Below are 26100 nucleotides of genomic sequence, written 5' to 3'. Positions count from 1 at the left end.
AACAAGTTTTTGTTTCTCATATCTGCTGTGTATCATGGGAGGGGGTAGAAGTGAACATATGAGGGGGTAGAAGGGAACATGTAACAAGTTTTTGTTTCTCATATCTGATGTGTATCATGGGAGGGGGTAGAAGTGAACATATGAGGGGGTAGAAGGGAACATGTAACAAGTTTTTGTTTCTCATATCTGCTGTGTATCATGGGAGGGGGTAGAAGGGAACATATGATAAGTGTGTTGCTCCAGCAACATTTTTGTTTTGTGTCATCCACAGATGTTGATGATGAGGCTGGGCTGTCGTCGGCTGTAGGGCGACCCACGCCATCCCCAGAACATCATGGGGTGCAGTCAGGCCCTCTGCAGATCCTGGGCATGTTGGTGGAGGAGGATATCGGCCAGAGTCCATCTAGGGAGGAGGAAGTGGTGGAGGAGGCCGTTATCCTCAATCTGGAGGAAGCAGTGTCCCTCCAGGAGGATGGATCCCACCATCCCTGACCGACCCACCACCCCCCCGACCATAACATCATCCCCCTCCAGTGTCCCTCCCTCCAGTGTCCCTCCCTCCAGTGTCCCCCCCTCCAGTGTCACTCCCTCCTGTGTGACCCCCTCCCCTTCTGCTCCCTCAGTTCGTGCCCCAGCCTCTCCTCCAAGGAAGGCTCTTTCTAAAACTAGGGGTGTACCCTGCAGCCTCCGTGAGGGTCTGCAGGAGGAGCAGGCCCGGCAGACCCACCATATAGGGGAGATGGTGGGAGACCTGAGGCGGGTGGCGGACAGCCTGGCATCCTCCTCCTCCTCTGTCCAGCAGGCCCTCACCCACCATGCTGACCGGGGGGACCGACAGAATGAGACCCTGGAGGATGTTAGTGGCAACTGCGCAGCCATTGTGACCTGTCTGGTTGAACAGCAGGATGCCACTGCATTATTAACTTCGGAGGTGAGCAGGTTGGCAGGTGCGGTGGAGGCCAACACTGCTGCTGTGCGGGAGGAGGGGAGACTTACCCGACGGCAGTTGAGGATAACCACCACATGGCAGATGAGGATGTTGGGACAGACCAACACCGTCCTCAACCGCCTGGCCAACGCCACCACCTGCCAGGAGAGATGAAGTAGGGGTTGATGCCCCCACCCCATGCTCCACCACGGCGTCTGAGGAGCCAGAGCCGGGGCACCCTTGGGCCAAGAATGTCCAAAAGAAAAAAAATATTTATGACCATTTTTTTTTTTTTGGTGGCTCAGATTATGAGCTTGTTTTTTGGTTATGCTCATTTTTTTTTTTTTTTTTTATTGATGCTCAGATTATGAGCTTTTTTTTATTTTGTAGCTGCCCCTGGCATGTTGGCACACAGATGTGAGATCCAGAAAGTGTGGGTGCTCTGCTTGTTCAGCTCGTCTGTCTTGGTGCTGCTGTAGTTGCTCTCCAGCTGACCTGTGGCCATCTGTTGCTAACTTGCCCCTGCTTTTATAAAGTGCAAATTTGCCCCGGCCAAACAGCTTGCGCGCTTTGGGAGCAAAATGCTCCTCACACGCGCAAGTTTATGAATCAGTGGCAGTTCCTCATTTGCATATTTGCTGAGGGAAAACCATGAGAGCGCAAGTTGCTCTCTGAGCAAAATTGCCCCTTAATTGCGCCGGGGCAGAGAAACTGCCTCCGTGCAAAAATGGCACATTTCAGGCTTAGCTTGCTTTCTGGGTCACCCGCAAATTTGCCTGGGAGCAAATCCGTACTTGCGCGGCGCAAATCACACTTGCTCCCGCGCAAGTCGTACCTGAATCTGGGCCAGTATTTATTAGAATCAACAGTACAAAATTATATATATATATATATTAATATATATATATATATATATATACATATATATACACACACACACACACACACACACACACATATATATATATATATACATATATATATGCAACCACATGTTCAGCTGCCATGTGGGCTCCATGCCTGTAGGGTGTTGGCTTTGATCAATAAAATCACTATCATATTTAACACTAGGATTTAACCACTTAAGGACCGCCTAACGCCGATATACGTCGGCAGAATGGCACGGCTGGGCACAGGCACGTACCTGTACGTCGCATTTAAGAGTCCAGCCGTGGGTTGCGTGCGCCGAAGCTCCGTGACCGCGCCCGTGGGACCTGCGGACCCGAACGCCGCCGGTGTCCCGCGATCAGGTCACAGGAGCTGGAGAATGGGGAGAGGTGACTGTAAACACACCTTCCCTGTTTTTCTCTGTGGCAGTGACACTGATTGTCTGTTCCCCGATATAGGGAACGACAATCAGTGATGTCAAGCCTACAGCCACGCCCCCCTACAGTAAGAATCACTTCCTTGGGGAACACGTAACCCCTTAGCGCCACCTAGTGGTTAACCCCTTCACTGCCATTGTAATTTTCACAGTAATAAGTGCATTTTTATAGCACTTTTCGCTGTAAAAATTACAATGGTCCCAAAAATGCGTCAAAAGTGTCCGATGCCCTATTTTGTGAATGCTATAACGTTTGCGCAAACCAATCAAATGTTTTTTTGCGATTTTTTTTACCAAAAATAAGAAGAATAGATATCGGCTTAAACTGAGGGGAAAAAAAATAGTTTTATATATTTTTTTGGGGATATTTATTATAGCAAAAAGTTAAAAATATAGAATTTTTTTAAAAATTGTCGATCTACTTTTGTTTATAGCACAAAAAAAAAAACCGCAGAGGTGATCAAATGCCACCAAAAGAAATCTCTATTTGTGGGAAAAAAGGACGCCAATTTTGTTTGGGAATCACGTCGCATGACCGCGCAATTGTCAGTTAAAGCGACGCAGTGTGGAATCGCAAAAAAAAGGATTTTTGTACTCACCGTAAAATCCATTTCTCTGAGTTCATAGACGGACACAGCCTTCATTGACCTTAGGGTTATGCTTCTTCCTACCAGGAGATTTAGGCAGAATTCTACAGCACTTAAGGTGTTAAAAACTTTCCTTAATGCCGCTCCTCCCAGGGGGCGTGGCTCCCCCAGGCATAACCCACACCCTGCTTTAGCAGCCTCAGTTCGTAACAAGCAGTACAAACAAAGGAGGGGTGGGTGCTGTGTCCGTCTATGAACTCAGAGAAATGGATTTTACGGTGAGTACAAAAATCCTTTTTTCTCTTTCGTTCATAGACGGACACAGCCTTCATTGACCTTAGGGACGTCCCCAAGCAGTGTCAAAAAAATTCGAGGGGTGGGAAAAATAACACAGCAAAAACAGGTTACACCCCAAACAAAAACCGGAGTTACTCAACGGAGGAACTCCAACCTTAAACTGCCGCCTGTAACACCCTGCGGCCAATGGAGGCATCCGAAAATGCACTCACATCCACCATATAAAACTTTGAAAAAGCGTGGACCGACGACCAGGTCGCAGCCTTACACACCAGTAACACAGAGGCTTGGTGTCGGAAAGCCCAAGAGGCCCCGATCGCCCTGGTAGAATGCGCCATGACCCGAAAGGGGGGCGCCCGCCCTTCAGGGCATAGGCCTGAAGCACAATCCGTCGGATCCACCTGGAAATGGTGGCCGACGAAACTGCCAGGCCCTTACTGGGACCGGACACAGACACGAACAGCGAGTCCGACATCCGGAACGGAGCTGTCGCCGACAAGTAAACTCGAAGGGCCCGAACCACATCCAAAGAATGTAAAGTGGCCTCCTTCGGGTTCTTCGGCTGAGGACACAAGGATGGAAGAACAATGTCCACATCCAAGTGAAAAGCCGAAACGACCTTAGGGAGAAAAACGGCTGCGGCCGCAGCACCACCTCATCCTTACGGATGACCAAGCAGGGAGCCTTGCAAGACAAGGCCGCCAGAACAGACAGACACCCGTCTGATCGAGGTAATTGCTACCCGAAATAAAATCACCTTTTGTGACAATAAAACAAAAAACCTCCCGAATGTCCTCAAAGGGAGCATCCCGAAGCACTGAAAGGACTAAATTCAAGTCCCATGGGGGTAATGGAGGGCGCACCGGAGGGGCCACCTGCCAGACCCCCTGACCCAACACACGCACCCAGGAGTGCGATGCCAAGGGTCACTGCAAGTAAAAAACAGCCAGAGCAGAAATCTGGCTCCTAACCGTACGTAAGGCGAGAGCCTGAACCACTCCCTGCTGCAAAGACAGCAGAATCCTGTACACAACGCATGTACGAGAGTGCCAGTTCATCTCCCCACACACAGAGAAGTAGGCCTTCCATGTATGAGGAAAAAACCTACGTGAGGTAGACCTCCGTGCAGGCAGCACGGTAGAGACCACCGAGCCCAATAGGCCTCGGTCCTTAAGCCCCTGGCTCTCAACAGCCACGCCGCTAAGGCCGGTGGCTGTGAAACAGGGTGGAAGATTGGACCCTGTAACAGAAAATCAATTCCCAGGGGAAGACGCTAGGGGGCGTCTGCCAGCAGACGCACTTGGTCCGCGTACCAGAAGCGACGCGGCCAATCTGGGGCAATCAGGACCGATAGAATCCCTACAGCTTCTACTCTGCGCAGCAGGCGAGGAAGAAGCTTCCGAGGAGGGAAGGTGTAAAGTAGGCGACAGCGACCCCAAGGAGCCACCAACGCGCCTGACGCGTCCGCCCACGGGTCCTTAAACCTGGCCACGAACCGTGGCACCTACCGATAGAGACGGGACGCTAGAAGGTCCACGTCCGGAGTGCCCCACTTTCGGCACAGACCCCGAAACACCTGCGGGTGGAGAGACCACTCTCCTTGGCCCAGTGCAGTGCGACTTAGGTAGTCGGCTAGCCAATTCCGTATTCCCGGAATGTACCCGGCCGATAGAGCCGGAACGGACCCTTCGGCCCACCGAAAGGATGCGCGCGACCCCCGTCGCTGCAACAGAACTCCGTGTGCCTCCCTGATGATCAACCTACGCCACGGACGTGGTGTTATCGGACAGGATCCTGACCGGTCGGCCCTGTAGATCCAGGGACCACCTGGTAAGGCAAAGCTTGATTGCTCGGAGCTCCAGAACGTTGATCAGTAGGCAGGACTCCACCTGAGTCCAGTGCCCCTGGGCTGACTGGGTGCCCCAAGCGCCCCTCCCCAACCGGAGAGGCTGGCATCCGTCGTGACCACTGTCCAGTGGCCTGCAGAAAAATGACTTTCCGGCCCGAAGCACCGGAAACGCCAGCCACCATACCAGGGGAGACATGATCAGATGACTCAACTGAATCTGGTAATCCAGAGATGACGGAAGCTAGTCCCATCGTGACAGCAGTTCCCTCCGTAGTACCCTGGCGTGGAATTGGGCATACGGAACCGCCTCGAAAGAGGCTACCAACTGACCCAGAACCTTCCTGCAGAATCGCAGAGATGACCGCTTCTGGGTCGGCAACTGCTGCACAGCAGATAGCAGAGTCTGAAGTTTTTCCTCTAGGAGAAAAACACTACCGCCCCGGAGGAATCCAGGACCAGTCTCAGGTATCCCTGAGACGGAATCAACCCTGATTTCAGGACAATCCAGAAACCAGCCGAACACTTGATAGACACGGCTCCACCAATGCAGAGCTCGAAGAAGCTCGTAGGAGAATGTCGTCCAGACATCCCATGATAACAAACCCCCGCTGTCACAGCCGGGCCAGTATCGGTACGAGCACCTTGGCGAAAACCCGCCGAATGGGAAGGACACCATTGAAAATGGTCCCCCCCGACCGCAAAGCACAGAATCTCTGGTGGTTTGAGGATATGCAGGTACACGTTCATGACATCCAAGGATGCCAGAAAAACCTGACAAAACAAAACGAGGGACTTGAGGCCCAGGATCGACCGGGCCCCATCCTCCATGGGGACACAAACAGAATGGAGTAAAACCCCGAGACCGTTCCAACGAGGGAACTGGCACAATCACTCCCCTGACCAGAAGATCCTGGACAGCCCCTAACGGAGTCAACCGGCGAACCGGAGGAGGCCAGAAGCCGGAGGGAAAAAACCTGTTTGGCAGACAAGAGAGAAACTCAATCTTGTACCCCAAGGAAAACACTTCGCCATGCGAAGCCAGTCTCCCACCCGAGACACGGGCGGGAGCAGACCTTCAGGCGGAAGCAGGTATGTCCGCAGACTTGTTAGGCATGCGGTATCCGGTGCGTTGCTACCCCGCAGCGGGGATTCAAGCACCATGTAGACCTACCCCCACCGCACAGGGCGAGCGAAAAAACGCTCGGAGGTAGGCAAGGAGGGTCCTTGCACAGGGCGAGGTCCCTAGCCCTTCCCAAACCGTGGGAACAGCATGCGCTTACCACCTGTGGCATCCTCAATGATGCCAGTCAGGGAAGACCCAAAAGGACCGTTCACCCTTAACGGCCATCACCAAGGCCACCTTAGAGGTCCTTCTTCCAGCTCCTGCAGCAGGAGCTTCGCCCTTTTAGTCGGGGCCTGCCAGGGCCCCGGCCAGAGCCGGCCTCACCGCCGAACCCACCACCGTGAATAGGGAGCGGGCCACGGCCTCCACTCTCCTATCAGCGGGATCCTGAAATGCAGGAGCCCCTTCCACAGGCAATGTGGTGGCCTTGCGCAGTCTGGACACAGGGGGGTCCACTGGCGGAGGAGAGACCTACTTTTTTTTTTTTTTTTTTTTAAAGCCCCCCTCAAGGGGGTAACGGGTTGCAAAGTTTTTTGACAAACTTTTTGCGGTGCATCCCATTCCTTGTATAACATATAGTCCAAATAAGGAACACAAGGAAACACTTCAGCGATGCGTGGTAGTCTGCTGGTACTGACACGGAGGTGTCTCCGCCACATCCTCAATTTTTAGAGCCTCACGCACCGCAGAAACAAGAGCTCCAACAAATTCTTGCCAGCAACTGACTGCAGCAGAGTCATCCTCACTATCCATAAGGGTTAAAACCCGCAGCCTCTGACATAACAGAACCAGAAAAAAACAGCGATTCTGTGTCATCCCCAGAAGCAGGCTTCAGGGAGGGGGCGCTTTTTTACCCCCCATCCGGGCACTAGCTGCTTCAAACCTGGCAAGAAACCCAGGACAGCCAACATAACAGATGTGGCAGGGGGAGGGGCGTTAAGGGTTAACTCAGGCATAGCTTGAGTTCCATAGTGTCAGCGCTGAGTCACCCACCCTGCAAGGCAGGACAAAAAAAAAAAAAAAAAAACACTGGTCACCTCCTTGCTGCTATTGCAGAGCATGGGGGCCCCCGGTATTCACCACCCCACCCAGCTGCAGAGGGAGCTGAAAAACCTCAGGTGTGCTCTGATGTGCTGACTGTGATGTGTATTCACCTCATGGAAGATTCACAGCACTAAAACTGTAACAGCACTAAAACTGACCAGAGGCTGTGCCGAGTCATCTCAGGGAAGAATCACATCGTTACCAAGGAGATTTCCAAGATGGCCACCATCTGAGGTAAAAATTACCTCATAGAACACAGCAGCACTGACTGCTTTGTCTGTTACCTCAGAAAAGAATCACAGCGTTACCAAGGAGATTTCCAAGACGGCCGCTGTCTGAGGTAAAAATTACCTCATAGAACACAGCAGCACTGACTGCTTTGTCTGTTACCTCAGAAAAGAATCACAGCGTTACCAAGGAGATTTCCAAGACGGCCGCTGTCTGAGGTAAAAATTACCTCATAGAACACAGCAGCACTGACTGCTTTGTCTGTTACCTCAGAAAAGAATCACAGCGTTACCAAGGAGATTTCCAAGACGGCCGCTGTCTGAGGTAAAAATTACCTCATAGAACACAGCAGCACACAGCAGCACCCCCCAGAGTAACAACACAGTCCCCCTAACAACACACGGGCCCCGGTGGTAACAAAGAAAACCCAGGAGGCCCCCCTTCACAGCCACTACCCAGTCAGGGGAAGGAGGGAGAGGAAGGGGAGAGAGGAAAGCAGGGCGGACCCTCAGTCGACCTCCCCAGGGAAACCACCAGCCAGACCACTTACCTGAGTAAGGGACCACTACTTACCTGTCCTGCGACTACCCGGCTGGAGGTATCCCAGACAGAACCAACGTCCGTAAACGGCATGGCTGTCGGCCAGACACACTGTGACAAAGCCATAGAGACCGGTCATATGTGTGCCCTAGAACCAAAGTTCCCCGGCCGCCCCTGGAGCAATGGGGCCTGTCGTGGACGTCCCAAAGCTGAGCTGAGGGCCGGCACACGCTCGAAGGCCGAACATGGGGGGACTACAAGAGTCGAGGACCCAGCCTGTCACCCAGTCAGCTGTTGATAGAAGAATCGCAGGATTCAAAAATGCAGGAACAAAATAATAAAAAAAGCGAGAAAAATCGCCAGAAAAAAACTCCAGAGTCCAGGAACTCCAGAGATAGCCTTGACCTCCTGTCGTTAGGCAGAAAACAAACTGAGGCTGCTAAAGCAGGGTGTGGGTTATGCCTGGGGGAGCCACGCCCCCTGGGAGGAGCGGCATTAAGGAAAGTTTTTAACACCTTAAGTGCTGTAGAATTCTGCCTAAATCTCCTGGTAGGAAGAAGCATAACCCTAAGGTCAATGAAGGCTGTGTCCGTCTATGAACGAAAGAGAAAAGGGCAAGGTTCTTAACCTGCATAATAGTCCGGGGCTTAAGTGGTTAACTAGGAGCATCACCTGGATTGCACCCCGATCAGCATATCAGAGAAGACTCCACTGCTGCTAAGCAACCTGCAGGGAGCTCAACTGTCTACAACCATTAGAGATGGCCTTGGGTGTGTTTGAAATCCCACATGCCTGATCCAGCCTGGAAGCCGACACTGCACACGGCTAATCACAGGCAGTGAGACATTTCCTGATCTGTGCAGCTGTGAACCTGTAAATGCCTCCCTGCCTGTTATTAACGGTATGCAGTGTGGGCTTCATGGCCGAACAGGCATGTGGGATTTCAAACACACCCGAGCTGTCAATAGCCGGGACAGGACAGCAACCCTTATAATTCTGCTGCAGGTCCATACTGGGAGGATGCCCCCATCCACCTGGAATGTGTCGATGGGTGAATTGGAACTTTTTTTTCTTTCATTCAACCTAAGGCTACTTTCACACGGAAGCGTTGGGTGTACTGGTGGTAAAGCGGCGCTATTTTTAGCGGCGTTTTACCGTTTTGTGTGCCACGATTTTTGGCCACTGGCGTTGCGATTTTAACCCCCGATATCGGCCATCACCGCGCGCAAAAACGCCTCTTTTGCGGCATTTTGCAGGCGGGTTGGAGGCGCTACCCTATTGTTTTCAATCGGCAGGGGCGCTATAGGAGCGGTATTTTTACCACTCCTACTGCGCCTGAAAGATGCGTCTGGCAGGACTTTGTTAGCGTCCCGCCAGCACAACGCTCCAGTGTGAAAGCCCTAAGACTTTCACACTGGATAGAAAGGAGCGGTTCTTTCCGGGAGAATTGCAGGCGCTATTTTTAGCACAATAGCACCTGCAAAGCACCTCAGTGTGAAAGCAGCCTAACAGTTGAATGAAAAAATTGGTCAATGTATGGGCTGTCTAAGAGCTAAGATTAGCCATAGATAGTTTAAATCTCAGCCGGTTCATTAGGAATTGGCTGAGATTAAAGTTGGGTTCACACTAGTGTGATGCGGGAACCCTGTGAATACACTGCGGATTCCCGCATCGCACCCGACTCGCACGGCAGTTCACGCTGCCATATGCAAACTGCTGGGGAGTGTCAATACATTAATGACACCCCCATTTCAGCTCTCATATCGCACTGCAAACTGTCAGTTCGGACTTGAATCGGATTGCATAGGTGTGAACACCCATGCGATCCGATTCTGGTGCGGACCAAAAAAAGGGTCCTGTGTGAGGTTAGTCCGAATGCGATGTGATTTGAGCCATACTATCTGTATGGCTGAAATCTCATTGTACAGACATTGCATGCTATTCGCACAAAAAAAATTAAGGGGGGTGTAATGGCGCTTGCGAATAAATATATTAAATAATGCTAATAACAATATATAAATAATGATCTTCCAAGAAATAAATCCCAATTTCAAGTGAGTAAATCCGACATTTGCTGTGTGTCAAAAAGTGTTCCACTCCAGATATAAATCAAGGGTAACCGCCCCACATCAATGAGTTAATGTGGAGGGTGATGAGAGTGAAATAATAATAAATTACCTAATCAGGTAACCAATAAGTGCCAATATAAGCAATCAGAAAAAGTAATAATAATACAATAAAAATCAGAATATAAATCAATAAGACTCAAATCAATATATAATACTATGTGAAATAAGCAAAATTCCTTAATATGCTGAATCCACTAAAAGTGCATAGTGCCAAATAAATAGAATATAAAGTGAATACAGTCCAATAAAAATAGTGTAAGCAAAAATCCTTAAAAATTGAAAAGTCCAAAAACATGCATTGGTGAGCAATACCCAATCAATAATGATGCAGTGAAAAAAAATAATATCCCAATAAATTACACCAAGGGATAAAACACAAAAAAGTGTCATGAAAAAATATTATATATAAATAAACAGTGTGTCCAGTGCACAAACGTGCAGAATAAAAGGATCCAATGTCTTAAATAACAGGAAGAATAAAATATGATCATCAGATATAATAAGTGCATGAGTGCTCCAAAAAGTCCATAGACAATGCTTCAGTGCAAGAATATAAACATGCACACGTGATTGAAACCACAAACGCCAGGCTTTCCTCAGTGTGGAGATGAGTGTAATCACTAGCCCCTTACCTTTAAAAGGCTTATGTAAAGCCTATAGGAATGCTGCTATATGCGTGTCCGAGCACCACCCAGCAGATCCGATCCCACGATAAAAGGCTCACAGGGTCCCAGCTTAGGCACTCAAACGGAGAACAAAGGAAGCCTCCATGGTGTAATATCAAATGGTAATTTATTATAAAAAACGAGTAACACTCACAGATTCGAGCTGTTACAAACAGCATGTAACATCAGCGTGTGTCTCCGCTCTGCGGCCGCGAGCAGATGACGTCACCAGCACCCTCCTGCTTCCTGCAGTGTGGTGCAAATCACATGCAATCTCGCACAGTGCACCAGTGTGAACAGCCCTTAAACCATTAATGAGCAGACTGAATGTACCAAGTTGATTGATCAAATTGGGTACAACCAGCCTGCTGGATTCTCTTATGATTATCGCTAGTGGTTGCTAGTAATAGTCACCGTTTGTCATCAGTATACAATTGTTTAGTGAAAGGGATTCCCCTGTCAGCACTGACTGTGCTGATGGGGGGAATTATGCAAATGTCTTTCCTGCAATCTGTGGCTGGAGGAAAGAAATCCGTACTGTCTAAGTTTGTGAATGTCTTGAAAAAACGGGAGGGTGGAGGGAGGGAGATAGATGGGGGAGAGAACGGAGATAATGACAGTTCTTAGATTACAGTGTACTGCAGTGTGAACACTCACCCACAAGTCCAGGCTGGGAGCTCAGGCATCCACCCACACATCCCCTCTCTGTTGCTACATCTGCACGCCGGAGATAGTGTGGGCGGGGTGGGAAGACACAGGAGGAGCAGAGGTGGCAGGAGAAGAGCAGGATGCGTTCGCTGGGCTGTGTGCAAGAGTGTCATAAACACTCTTACAGAGCTGCAGCCACCAATCTCAGGCTAATTTTTCCTGTCGTACGGACAGGAGAAGTAGGCATGTGCAAAAGGGAAAAATTTGTTTAGTTTCGTTTTAATTCGTTATTTAATTAATTCCGTTAAGTTAGATTCATTACATGTGTTAAATTAGTTTTCGGAATTCGTTCGTTTTCGACTGAATTTCGAAAAATCCGGTCGAATTCGAAAATATTTCGACCGGATTCGATAATATTTCAATCGGATTCGAAAAAAAAAAAATTCTATTTGAATCGAATTAGAAAACAATTCGATTCGAAAACAAATTCGAATGAAAATTGAAAGCAAATTTGAATCAAAATCTAAAAAATATAAATCGATTTCTAAAAAAGGATGCAATAAAATAGAATAAAATGAAAACCAAAGAATAGTAAAGAACAGAATGGAATTTAATAGAATGTAATCAAAAACAATAGAATATGACCTGGCTTCTTCTATCTATCTATCTTCCATTTTCTGATATTCGAAATTCATATAGAATGAACTCAAATTAGAATAGAAAAATATTAGTAGAGTAGAATAATAAAAAATAAAATTATATATATATATATATATATATATATATATATATATATATATATATATATATATATATATATATATATATATATATAATTGTATTTTTCTACTCTACTAATATTTTTCTATTCAAATTTGAGTTCATTCTATATGAATTTCGAATTTCCGAAAATGGAAGATAGATAAATAGAAGATAGATAGAAGAAGCCAGGTCATATTCTATTGTATTTGATTACATTCTATTAAATTCCATTCTGTTCTTTACTATTCTTTGATTTTCATTCTATTGTTTTATTATTTTATATTCTATTTTATTGTATTCTTTTTTAGAAATCGATTTATATTTTTTAGATTTTGATTCAAATTTGCTTTCAATTTTCATTCGAATTTGTTTTCGAATCGAATTGTTTTCGAATTCGATTCAAATAGAATTTGTTTTCAAATTCGATTCGAATAGAAGTTGTTTTCGATGTTCGATCAAATTTCGTCCGCGGGTTTTCGATTCGAAAACGTTCGTTCGGATTCGGTAAATTCGTTAATATTACAATTCGGGAATTCGTATGCATCCGAATAATGAAAAATTTGTCCGAATTTTGATTCGGAACGAAACGAAATGCAAATGCCTAAGGAGAAGTCAGTCTGCTTTTTCACTGTCACTGAGCTACAGTAATGGGAGGTTTGCCCACCCCCCCTGCTGTAGAGTCCGTCCTTCCTGAAGTCGCTCTCCTCCCTGCCAATGAGGATGCAGGGGGAGGGAGCAAAACAAGCAGCCATGGTTTTGCGAGCGGCTTTTGCATATTGCAGAGTGTCAGCGAGCAGAGGGAGGGGGAGAAATCCCCTGCAGGAGCTGACAAGATGCTTTTCCTCTCAGGAGAGCCTGTGTCAACTCGCAGCGACCAAAGGAAGATGTGAGACACCCGATTACATTAAAAAACAAAGGGTGTTTTTCGATTGTGGGGGCACATGGTGGGGCACAGCACAATGTTGGGGGGGTCAGGGCCCCTCTGGCCCCCCTTAGTGATGCCATTGAGTGTAGGTTAGTGTGAGAGCCGCGTGACATGATTTTGCATAAACACTTACCTTGAATGTGGGAAAGCACTGCAGTGTTTGCACGCAGCTCATATATTGTATCAGCATAGGTGTGCGCATAGGGTATGCCATATGCGCCTGGGCACACCCTAATCCCCTAGTGCACATTAGCATTACCACTCTGTGTGGCAGCACTTCTCTTTCACTGTGTCAGCGGGAAGATCAATGTGCCAGGGACATATATATGTGGACATAGGGCCAGATTCACAGAAGAGGTACGACGGCGTATCTCTGATACACCGTCGTATCTCTCAGAGTATCTATGCGACTGATTCATAGAATCAGTTACGCATAGATAGCCCTTAGATCCGACAGGTGTAATTGTCTTACACCGTCGGATCTTAGGATGCAATACCTCGGCGGCCGCTGGGTGGAGTTCGCGTCGTATTCCAGCGTCGGGTATGCAAATGAGGATTTACGGCGATCCACGACGGTTTTCGCGTTCGTTACGTCGTCGCTAGTAATTTTTTCCCGTCGCAAAGTTACAGCTGCTTTAACATGGCTTAACTTTAGTCGAGCCATGTTAAAGTATGGCCGTCTTTCCTGGGTCGAATTTCAAATTATTTTTTTTGCGCAAGACGTCCGGGAATACGAACGTACGCTACGCACGTCGCCGTCCAAAAAAATTACGTCACTTCGCGCAAAGCACGGCGGGAATTTCAAAACAGAGCATGCGCAGTACGTCCGGCGCGGGAGCGCGCCTAATTTAAATGGCACACGCCACTTTGAATTAGGCGGGCTTGCGCCGGAGGCTGCTGGCGATAGTTTTCACGCAAGTGCTTGGTGAATCAGGCACTTGCGATGAAAACTTGCGGCGGTGTAACGTATATACGATACGTTACGCCGCCGCACTTCTATGTAAATCTGGCCCCAAGACACACACATGTGTGTTTGAGCTTTGGGGTTCACACTCTAATACAATAGGCTGTGCATATCTATGAGCATCAGCATGATTAGGGCAGTGCAGGAGTATATATTTTTTTACTTACCACTACATTCACTATTCTCCTGTTTTGACCTTGTCACTACAGAGGAGATTGCTCAACTTTTATCTGATGCCCGCCTCACGAGCTGCTCCCTAAACGCCATTGCTACACAACTACTCTGGTCACCTTCTTGCTTTATTCTACGCTTGCTTACATCTTCAATCACTCCCTCTCAACAGGCACCTTTCCTTACCTTCTAAAAAAAATGCACTGATCTCCCCCACAATTAAAAAGCTCTCTGAACAACCTAAGACTTATCTCCTTGTTCTTGTTTACCTCCAAGTTCTAGAACACCTACTCTACGATACTCTGAGCTGCTACTTTACAACATTCTTGACCCTTACAATCTAGCAATTGTCCGCAACAATCCACAGAAAATGTATTTCACTAACAATTTACTTACGGCTAAAACCAATGGCCACTACTTATTGCACATACTATTAGACCTTTCAGCCTTTCAGACATTTGACCGGATGCTTCTCTTCAAAAGACTCCTCTCCCTTGACCTTCAAGACTTTGCTCTTTCCTAGTTCTTTCCCCTAGCTATCTAAGCATTCCCTCAGTGTCACCTACAATTCTACCTTTTCCTCTCTTATTACTCTCTCTGGAAGGGGTCTCCCAAGGCTGTGTCCTCCGACCTCTATCCACACCTCCTCCCTTGGTCAGTTGATATCCTTCTGTGGCTTCCAATACCATCTCTATGCTTGCTGATGACATGAATTTTACATATTCTATGCCAAACTCAACGGAAGCGCCACCTAGCGGCCAAAGGAAAAATTGCACCCCAAGATACGACGGCGCAGGCCATCGTATCTTAGCTAGGTTTAAGTGTATCTCAGTTTGAGCATACACTTAAACTTAGGACGCCGCAGATTCCGAGTTAGGTCTGCGTATCTACTGATACGCCGGCCTAACTCTCTCTGAATCTGGCTATTTGTTTCTCCACCTCTGACTTTTTCATTGAGATCAATAAAACATTTATCCTTCTTCCCAGTCATGCCAGGGCACTAGATGTAATCCTGTACTCTGCTTTCAGGCCCACATCCAATCACTTTCCAAGTCTTGCTACCTTCACCTCCATAACATTTCCAATATAACCAATGACACCACAAAGCTAATAATCCACTCATTTGTGATATCTGGTAATGACTACTTCAGCTCACTCCTTGTTTGCCTACCCCTACACAAGCTATCCCCCATTCAGTCCATTATGAATGCTGTTGCCAGACTCTTTAACTATACCAACATCTCAGTGTGTGCCACCCACTCTACCAGTCCCTCCACTGGCTTCAATTCACAAACAAATAACAAATAAAATACAAAATACTAACATACAAAGCAATACCCAGCTCTTCTCCCAGCTGCATCATTGTCTCAAAACATAGCCTCCCATAGCCCTCCCAAGACCTCCTGCTCTTCACCTCCAAAACTTTTGAAGAGCCTCTTTTATTCTCTGGAACTCCCTACCCCAATCTTCTAGGCTATCTGCTACTCAGTCTGCCCCTAGGAGGACCCTGAAGATTTATCTCTTCAGGGAAACCTTTCCTGCCTCTACTTAACCCCCTCAGCGGTATTCCCGAGTCTGGCTCGGGGTGGAATTTCAGAACCAAAAGCGGTAACCCCGAGCCAGACTCGGGATCGCCTTGCAGTGTCCAAAGGCAGAGTTTACTTACCTTGTCCTTGGATCCTGCAATGCCTTCCCCGCTGTTTGATCAAGCTGTGTCCTCCTTGCTCGATTTACAGTGCCCGTGCGCTGCCGAGCTCCGTTCCCTGCGTCGTTATGATGCACGGGGGCGGGAGATCGCCAAATTCAAAAAAGTAAATACACACAATATATACAGTATACTGTAATCTTATAGATTACAGTACTGTATGAAATAAATACACACACACCCTTTGTACCTAGTGGTCTGCCCAGTGTCCTACATGCACTTTTATATAATAAAATCTGTTCTTTCTGCCTGGAAACTGGAGATTTTCCATAGCAACCAAAAAGTGTCCCTTTACATCAAAAGTGCTTTTAGACCACATAATAAATTAGAATCACTAATCGCAGAATTGAGCGATAGTGATTTGTGGGGAAATTCGTCATCAAACAATAAAAGTAATGACAGCGACAATTCTGCAACTGAGCAAATTTCAGTGTTTTTGATTTGATTACATTATTGAATAATTTTTATTATAATTACATTATTTTTTGTTATAGTTATTTATTATATTATAATTTATGATTTTGTTTTTCAAACTTTATCATACCTGAGATGTCTACTAGACTCTTGTTTGGACAGATTTAAGTGAGTTATTCCTAAGAATTACAGGCCTGCAATGTAAAACGCCAAATTTCCATGCAAAATAATGGTACCGCTTTCAGCACCTAAAATCTGAAATAATCATACCGCCAGGGAGTTTAAAGGGTTATTCCCCTTTTGTGGGGAAAAAATTAGCAAATAAAAAAAAAAGAATATAAAGTATACGATTGGGACACAAGTCATATTGTAATTGAATGTTATTAAAAATGACCTTTCATTTTCAATCTGCAGCTCTGTAATTTTCTGTAAAGTGCAATGTAATTTGGCCACCTGGAAGCATTATGTACACACATGGTGTACAGAACGCCCCCTGAAAATGCCATTTTCTGCTTGTGTGATTGGCTTACTAATTTTCCCAAAAGTCTGCACTAAGATACAAATCAGATTTTGAGCATCCCCTGCAACAAAAATTTCATTTTTGGTCAGATACTCTTAATGGGAAATCACTTCTAAAGATATGCAGAACCTGCAGCTTTCCACATTAGAGCCCTGCAGGTGCAGCAGCCGATTGATAATAATAAAACCACTCCCATACAGATTTAATCTGCACATGGACACAGACAAACAAGCAGCTATTTCTTCAGAATAACAAAAGGTAGGAATCTGAAACAAAGTTTGTTAAAATCCCTGTAATGCACATAGATCACGCAGAGGGGAATGTTTTTTTCTTAAAAAAGTGGCGTTAGTCATTAACAACTGAAATTTTACTTTCCATAACAACTCATCGTCACACAGTTATTACCTTTTACATCATTTGACTTCCTTTTTAGAGTATAAGATCTGGCCTTGAATTGTATTGTACTGCACTGTCTCCCTTTGTCAAGCGCTGCGTAAACTATAATATGATATATAGTTAATAATAATGTGTGCATTTGCTTGGTAGTTGGAAGTTTTAAAGATTAGGTTTTAGGTTAAGGATTAATTTTAGGGAGTTGGGCTTACAAGAAGGTATGGTGGTTATATTTGAATGCCCTAACACTTAAGGCTGGGTTCACACCATTTCGAATTGGTTGCGGGATCACCGCGTACAATTTGCAATTGGAGGAGATTTTGACCAGCTCTCTATAGACCTGAAACGGTGACACAGGATGCACCTGACCCTTGATATGAGCCACATGCGGCTCATATGTGAACCAAGCCTTACAGGACAATTTTGTCTGAATCAGACAAGGCAGCCCAAATAAATGGCAGATAGCTTGCTTCTGCTGTGTGTTCTGAATATGTGCATGACGACGATTATTACATTTTAACATCTTACCTTGACATAATGAATGAGACGCTGAACTTCATTTACTTTATAGGTTTCCACTCCAAATTCTTTGGCAATTCGTAGGATTCTGTTCTGAGTTGGACCAACATAAGCACCACCAAGATCCACATACTTCGTTTTGCTATTCTAATATCAAATATAGAAAGTATTTAGCTTTATAAAACATATTCCTGTACAACATGTAAAACACGCTCTTATATCCCAATGATACACATGTAATGTTTTTAATGGGACTAGGAAATTTAACTGTACTAGGTTTCAAAAACCTGGTATGGCATTGGGTTTCACTTATCAGTCCTTTGTCACAAGCAAGGGAAGTTGCACTGTGCAACAGAATATTCTCCAGAGCTTAGTGAATGAGGTGAAATTTCACTTTGTAAAGCATATCCAAACACTTGAAAGAAAAAAAAAAACATGATTGGATGATGGCAGTCCACAGAGCTTCACCTCATTCATTTAGCTCCTGGCATAATTACCCTGCAAAATTAATAGTCTGTTGCCTTTAGTAAATCAGTGTCAGGTCTAATTTGCAGATTGTCCCATGTGTAGTACAATTCTGTGCAGAATACAACATTCAACAACTTTCTTAAAAAGTGACTGCTGATTGCTTTGTAGTCCATATATTTTCTATGACAGATTCTAAAAGTGGTAAATGTGTATATTATCCCAAAATGTCTAGTAACTTATGATGTTGACACAATTACTGTATGCCAAGTGATACGGAATTGCACCAGGCTCGGTTTTCTTGATTTAATTTTAACATTAACATCATATAGCACTTTTACCATAATTTCTGTATATGCCAAATGTCCCCATTTATATTAGTGAAGTGGATTTTGTAGACGTTCGCTCATGTTCAATTCTAAAAGATTTCAGGAACTGTCTTGTCAATAAGCAAAGGTAATCAGTCTTACAAAAATAACTCACCTTCACAGTAAATGTTCTTCCTCCAACTCGGTCCCGAGCCTCAAGAACCACCACGCTCAAACCTGATTCTACTAGCAATTTCGCTGCTGAAAGCCCTAAAAACATATAGTTTAACCATTACTATCATATGTTGTTTATGTAGGTGTTGAAAAAAATATACATATAAGTATAACGGTTTAGCATGGGTACATTTGTAAAAAACCTGAAAAATAACATTTGTGGGCTCTAGCAAAGTAATGGTTTTGGCATTTTCACTCTGCTAATGTCAAACCATGAATGATTTTATTCATCTGTATCCACTTGGCTAAAAGACCCATCTGCAAACATGCAAATGCACATAGCGTGGTTTCCCCGGGAATAAGACATACCCCAAAAATAAGCCCTACTGTGATTTTCAGGGAGGCCTGCAATATAAGCCATACCCCAAAAATAATGCCGCGTACACACGATAATTTTTCGACATGTAAAAAACTTTGGGCCAGATTCACATAGAAATGTGTTACGCTGCGGCGGTGTAACGTAAATGGGATACGTTACGCCGCCGCAGCGTAAGTGCTTGATTCACAAAGCACTTACCTGTAAACTTGCGGCGGCGTAGCGTAGTGTAAATCCGCCCGGCGCAAGCCCGCCTAATTCAAATGGGGCGGGGACCATTTAAATTAGGCGCGTTCCCGCGCCGAACGTACTGCGCATGCTCCGTCCCTAAAATTTCCCGACGTGCATTGCGCTAAATGACGTCGCAAGGACGTCATTGGTTTCGACATTAACGTAAATGGCGTCAAGCGCCATTCACGGACGACTTACGCAAACGACGTGAAATTTCAAATTTCGGCGCGGGAACGACGGCCATACTTAACATTGGCTAGACCACCTAGAGGGCAGCTTTAGTTTTACGCGACGTATCTCTACGGAAACAACGTAAATTTAGAGCGACGGGCAAAGCGGACGTTTGTGAATCGGCGTAACTAGTCATTTGCATATTCTACGCCGACCGCAATGGAATCGCCACCTAGCGGCCGGCCTAGAATTGCAGCCTAAGATCCGACGGTGTAAGTCACTTACACCTGTCGGATCTTAGGGCTATCTATGCGTAACCTGATTCTATGAATCAAGCGCATAGATACGACAATCGTATCTCAGAGATACGACGGCGTATCAGGAGATACACCGTCGTATCTCTTTTGTGAATCTGGCCCTTTGTTTTTAAAAAATGTCATTTAAAATTATCGTGTGTGGGCTTCACATCATTTTTCAGGTTCTGAAAAACGCCATTTTTTTTGAACATGCTGCATTTTTTAACAACGTTTTAAACAATGTTGTTTTTCGGATTGGGATACCTATATCCATTCTATTATACCTGCTTTACCTGATCAATTGTGGCTGATAGAGAGCAAGGTTTTTTTTCCCCATCTCATTCAATGCTCATTTGACCCCTGTTATGAGGGCCCAAAGAGGAGGGTAAGAGGCAGTGTGTGTGGGTGCCGGTGGTGGTTATGTTCTCTCATTCACGCTTCAATTATAGCCCATGAACTGTTTTATGTATATTAACATCTGAGGACCGAAGGGTCTACGGACATTTTATTCTGAGAGCTGCACCTTCTTCTATTTGTTTTATTGCTATTCATCAACATTGTGCTGGCTGCTCCAGAGACTATTTTAGGTTTTATATTATTATTTTATTTTCAAATTTGTTTTGCATAATTAACGCAGCAGATACCCACTATTGTTAACTGGCTGAAACAAAGTTAACATCTAGGGCAATCAAGGGGATTAAAGGTGTGTCTAACAATGTGTAAAATGTGCTGCTTTTTACTAAAAATGCACTGTAAAGACACTTACAGTATTGGGAAGCTCTTTGGTGTGCTTTTTAGAGCATACTGTACAGTGGGGATGAGCCAAACAACCCCCCATTCGGTTCGCAGCAGAACCTTCGAACGGACCGACCGTTCACGCAAACATTTAGAACCCCATTGACATCTATGGGACTCGAACGTTCGAATTCAAAAGTGCTAATTTTAAAGCCTAATATGCAAGTTATTGTCGTAAAACATCTTTGAGAACCCGGGTCTTGCCCCAGGGAACATGTATCAATGGAAAAAAAAGTTTTAAAAACTGTCGTTTTTTTCTGGGGCAGTGATTTTAATGATGCTTAAATTAAAAAAAAAATGAAAAATTCCTTTAAATATTGTACATGCTGGGTGTCTATAGTATGCCTGTGAAGTGGCATGTGTTTAGAACTGTCCCTGCACAAAATTAGATTACTATAAAATCATTGAGAAAAATAGCACAGACACAGACAGTACACACACCACGTAGCTTTAGGTGCACACTGCAGAGGACATGGGCAGTACACACTACGTAGCTTTAGGTGCAATCTGCAGAGGACACGGCCAGTACACACCAAGTAGCTTTAGGTGCAAACTGCAGAGGACAAAGGCAGTACACACACACTACTTAGCTTTGGGTGCAAACTGCAGATGACACGGGCAGTACACACCATGTAGCTTTAGGTGCAAACTGCAGAGGACACGGGCAGTACACGCACCACGTAGCTTTAGGTGCAAACTGCAGAGGACACGGGCAGTACACACACCACGTAGCTTTAGGTGCACACTGCAGAGGACACAGGCAATACACCACGTGAGAATACTGCAGCTAGCACAATCACCTGCCTGCCAGTAAATTAGGAAGAGCTGATCTAGCTAAACTATACAGTGTATAAATATATATATACAACACCTGGGATACATATATATCCTCTACACTCTAACTTTAACTGACTAGCCTGCCTGCCTGCTCCATCTACCTGCAAAAAATGCTGTCTCTGTCTCTCTCTGTTCTCTTAACCACCGCAGCACACTACACAAGGCCGACCTGCAGGCGGCCTTTTATAGTGTGTGTACTAAACCCCCTGAGCCATAATTTGCCAGAGCCACCCTGGCTTTGGCCAATTATGGCTCTCCGTTTTTTGCAAGCTGTGATTGGCCAAGCATGCTTGTCATAGTGCATGCTTGGCCAATCATCAGTCAGCAATGCACTGCGGTGCCGCAGTGAATTATGGGCTGTGAAACGTAAATCGAATTTGGCGCGAACGGCCCAAAACGTTCGTAATTCGACGAACGATCGAACATACGATGTTCGAGTCGAACATGAGTTCCACTCGAATACGAAGCTCATCTCTACTGTACAGTACATTACATCCCTGTGCACACTTGCTGTAAAGCTTGTTTGTGTGCTTTGTATCACATGCTGTACTGTACTGGACATTCAGTATGACTCCAAAGGAAGTGCGGAGCAGTAATGAAGGTGACAAGATTGTTCAGAGCAAGCATTTTGTTAAAAAGAAAAAGAAAAAGTGCAAATGCAGGTGCAAAATTGTGCAGAACGGTAATGCAGGTGACAAAAGTGTGCAGAGCACGAATGAGAGACAAAGAAGAGAGGAAACCCCTGAAGGAGATCTCCCCAATGTCCTTTTGGAGGGGGGACTCTTCCCTTCTGAACAATAACCACTTCCCAGCCGCCTTCCTCCACACCAGAATTTGTTTCAAGCAAGTTTAGTGTTATGCCTCATACACACGATCGGAATTTCCGATAAGAAAAGTTCTATGTGAGATTTTGGTTGGAAATTCTGACCGTGCGTAGGCTCCATCGGACATTTTCTGAGAGCTGGTTCTCAAAATTTCAGACGGGAAAACTTCTTGACGGAAATTCCAATAGTCTGTATGCAATTCCGACGCACAAAAAAACACACATGCTCGGAATCATTGAACTTAATTTTTTTCGGCTCATTGTAGTGTTGTACGTCACCTCATTCTTGATAGTCGGAATTTCAGACAACATTTGTGTGACCATGTGTATGCAACACAAGTTTGAGCCAAAATTCCGTTGGAAAAAATCCACAGATTTCTTGTTGGAATTTCCGATCGTGTGTACGCGGCATTAGTGTTCTCTCTCTTCATACTGTACTATACTCTTTCATATTTTTCTGGTTCAAAAACAAAATAAGTTTAGAATGAATTACCCTAAAACATTGAACCCTATGGGAAAATTTGCCTTGGATCGCAACCAATTCGGTTCGAGATGTGAAACTAATTAAGTTTGTGAGGTATCACTGTACAGACTGAATATAAAACTTTGAATTCATCCTCTTTATGCACAATGCCCTTGTGTATACAGAGAACTTTATTGGAAGAGAACTCATGAGAATTCATGAGACTAATGCACAAATATACGTTTATTGACAAAGCACAAAATGGCATGCGTCTCCCCCCCAGTCCATTACTCTTTGGCTCTTTGGGTCTGGTATGAACCAAAATTAAAAAAATTGTTTATTTTTAAACATGGCATAGGGGGTCCCCCTCAAAATCCATACCAGACCCTAAAGATCTGGTATAGATTTTAAGGAGAAGCCTGCGCCAAAAAAAAATAAATTCTGTGGGATTCCCCCAAAAATCCATACCGGACCCTTATCCAAGCACGCAACCTGGCAAGCCGCAGGAAAGGAGGGGGGACGAGAGAGTGCCCCCCCTCCTGAACCGTAGCAGAACACATGCCCTCAACATGGGTAGGATGCTTTGGGGTCCCACAGACCCACAACCACCGGGCAAGGGTTGTGGGAATGAGTCCCTTGTCCCCATCAACATAGGGACATGGTGCTTTGGACCCCAAAGCATCCTCCCCATGTTGAGGGCATGTGGCCTGGTACGGTTCAGGAGGGGGGTGCTCTCTCATCCCCCCTCTTTTCCTGCGGCCTGCCAGGTTGCGTGCTCGGATAAGGGTCTGGTATAAATTTTTGGGGGGAACCCCACGCAATTTTTTTAATTTTGGCTTAGGATTCCCCTTAAAATCCACACCAGACCTAAAGGATCTGGTATGGATTTTGAGGGGGACCCCTATGCCATTTAAAAAAATTGGCACAGGGTTCCCCTTAATATCCATACCAAACCTGAAGGGCCAGGTATGGAATTTGGGAGGACCCCCACGCAATTTTGGTTTTAAATTTTGGTTCAGGGTTCCCCTTAATTTTTGGGGCCTGTAATTACATCTATATCCTGTAAATGCCTAATGTAACACCAGCCACAGAATACAAAGTTGTTTGCTGTCAGGTGAACGCATGTCAGCTAATTTTTGGGGCCTGTAATGGCCGACACTTACTTCTTTATCTAGTTTTTCGCTTAATACTTCTGGTAGGTCAGTGTCCATGTTGCGGGACTATTTGTGCACAGCCAGTAAGTATTTTGTGGCTGCAAATATGACCTGCAGGTTTTTAATGTTCGCCTGCCATTAAAGTCAATGGGGCCCGCCGCAAACTTGTGGTTTGCGAACATTTGAGAAAGATCGCGGTTAGCGTTTGCGAACCTCCCCATCAGATGTTCGTCCATCACTTCTCTTGGATGACGTGGAAAGCTGCTTTCGGTATTTTTTATCCTATAGGTTCCAGATGGCATTGATGAGATTTGATAGCATGTTCTGTGCCTGGACTGTGGTGCCTTCATGTTATGCTGACAACTGGCTGCTGTGATGTATTATTATTATTATACAGGATTTATATTGCAAATCTGCCTTTTTTATTAACCACTTAAGCCCCGGACCAAAATGCTGTTAAAGGACCCGGCCAGGTTTTGCGATTCGGCACTGCGTCACTTTGACAATTGCGCGGTCATGCGACGTGGCTCCCAAACAAAATTGGCGTCTTTTTTTTCCCACAAATAGAGCTTTATTTGGTGGCATTTGATCACCTCTGCGGTTTTTATTTTTTGCGCTATAAACAAAAATAGAGTGACAATTTTGAAAAAAATACAATATTTTTTACTTTTTGCTATAATAAATATCCCCCAAAAATATATATAAAAAACATTTTTTTTCCTCAGTTTAGACCGATATGTATTCTTCTACCTATTTTTGGTAAAACAAATCGTATTAAGCGTTTATCGGTAGGTTTGCGGAAAATTTATAGCGTTTACAAAATAGGGGATAGTTTTATTGCATTTTTATAATTTTTTTTTTTTTTACTACTTATGGCGGCGATCAGCGATTTTTTTCGTTACTGTGACATTATGGCGGACACTTCGGACAATTTTGACACATTTTTGGGACCATTGTCATTTTCACAGCACAAAATGCATTTAAAATGCATTGTTTATTGTGAAAATGACAGTTGCAGTTTGGGAGTTAACCACAGGGGGCGCTGATGGGGTTATGTGTGACCTCATGTGTGTTTACAACTGTAGGGGGGTGTGGCTGTAGGTATGATGTCATCGAATATGTATCCCTATAAAAGGGATCACACGATCGATTACTCCGCCACAGTGAAGAACGGGGAAGCCGGAGACCGATCGCAGGACTCCAGCAGCGATCGGGTCCGCGGAGCTTCGGACATGTGCCCAGCCGTGCCATTCTGCCGACGTATATGTGCAGGAGGCGGTCCTTAAGTGGTTAAATAAAGATATACAACTTTTTAAATGGATCCTACGCTCCCGTCTGCTTCTGTTTTCTGCATCCCTTTAGATGTGTTTTCCCTTTGGGAGTATCTCACCAAAAGATGACATTTTTGGTGTAGGGGATGCTCAAAATCTGATTTCTATCTTACTGCAGACTCCTGGGAAATCAGTAAGCCAATCACACAAGCAGGAAATGACATTTCTGTGGGATATTTTATATGCCATCTGTGTAAGCCTCTATGTTTCCATATTGCATTTTACAGAAAATTACAGTGCTGCAGATTGAAACAAAAAGGTAATTTTTAAAAAACATTAATTACATAATGACTTGTGAAGCAATTGTACATGCTATATTATTTTTTTGACACAAAAGTTTAGTTATCCTTCAAATATCTTCTAGCCATGCTTGGTTGCTTTGATATAGCTACATACAGCTACAGTATAACTTAATCAAATATTGTCAAATGCGCAATGCTGATTGTCAGTATCAATTTCCTGTGTTGCCAAATGTACACTGATCTTTCAAGCAAACGCTGATATGTTATAATAAAACTGTTTAAAATGTAAAGTGCATGTTCAAATGTCTATATAATAATATTTCATTGCAATAAAATATTTCTTTAGCATATTAGTAAATGCAACCAACTGTGGAACTCTGTTGGTACACAGAAAGACCACAAACTCCATTCATTAAAGCGGTGGTTCACCCTCCTTGACATCATTATACCATTACATTCGGCATCGTAGCGCGAGCTACGGTATGCCGGTCTTAAATTTTTAATCCCCGTACTCACTGTGCTATCGATCATTGAAGTTTCCGACTCCCGCGGGGAATGGGCGTGCCTATGGAGAGGGAGGATGATTGACGGCCGGCTCTGGCACGTCACGCTCCCCGAAGACAGCCGGAGTAGGTCTCGGCTCTTCACGGGGCCTGCGCACAGGCTATGCGCAGGCGCCGTGAAGAGCCAAGCCTATTT

General features: G+C 45.1%; 1 protein-coding gene across 1 annotated transcript in view; it reads right to left on the bottom strand.

Annotated features, from left to right (window-relative positions):
* Window positions 1–26100, bottom strand: part of LOC120927412 (amine oxidase [flavin-containing]-like) — a 163431-nt gene that overhangs the window by 70907 nt on the left and 66424 nt on the right. Inside the window, exons 2-3 of the mRNA XM_040338067.1 lie at window positions 18684–18778; window positions 17745–17882 (exon numbers count right to left, since the gene is read on the bottom strand). Of these exons, the coding sequence (XP_040194001.1) occupies window positions 17745–17882; window positions 18684–18778 (233 nt within the window). The remainder of the gene's footprint in view (window positions 1–17744; window positions 17883–18683; window positions 18779–26100) is intronic.

Source organism: Rana temporaria, chromosome 2 (assembly GCF_905171775.1).
Source record: "Rana temporaria chromosome 2, aRanTem1.1, whole genome shotgun sequence".
Lineage (NCBI taxonomy): Eukaryota > Metazoa > Chordata > Amphibia > Anura > Ranidae > Rana > Rana temporaria.
Note: the sequence above shows the minus strand (reverse complement) of the source record. Positions and strands in the feature narration are given on the sequence as shown.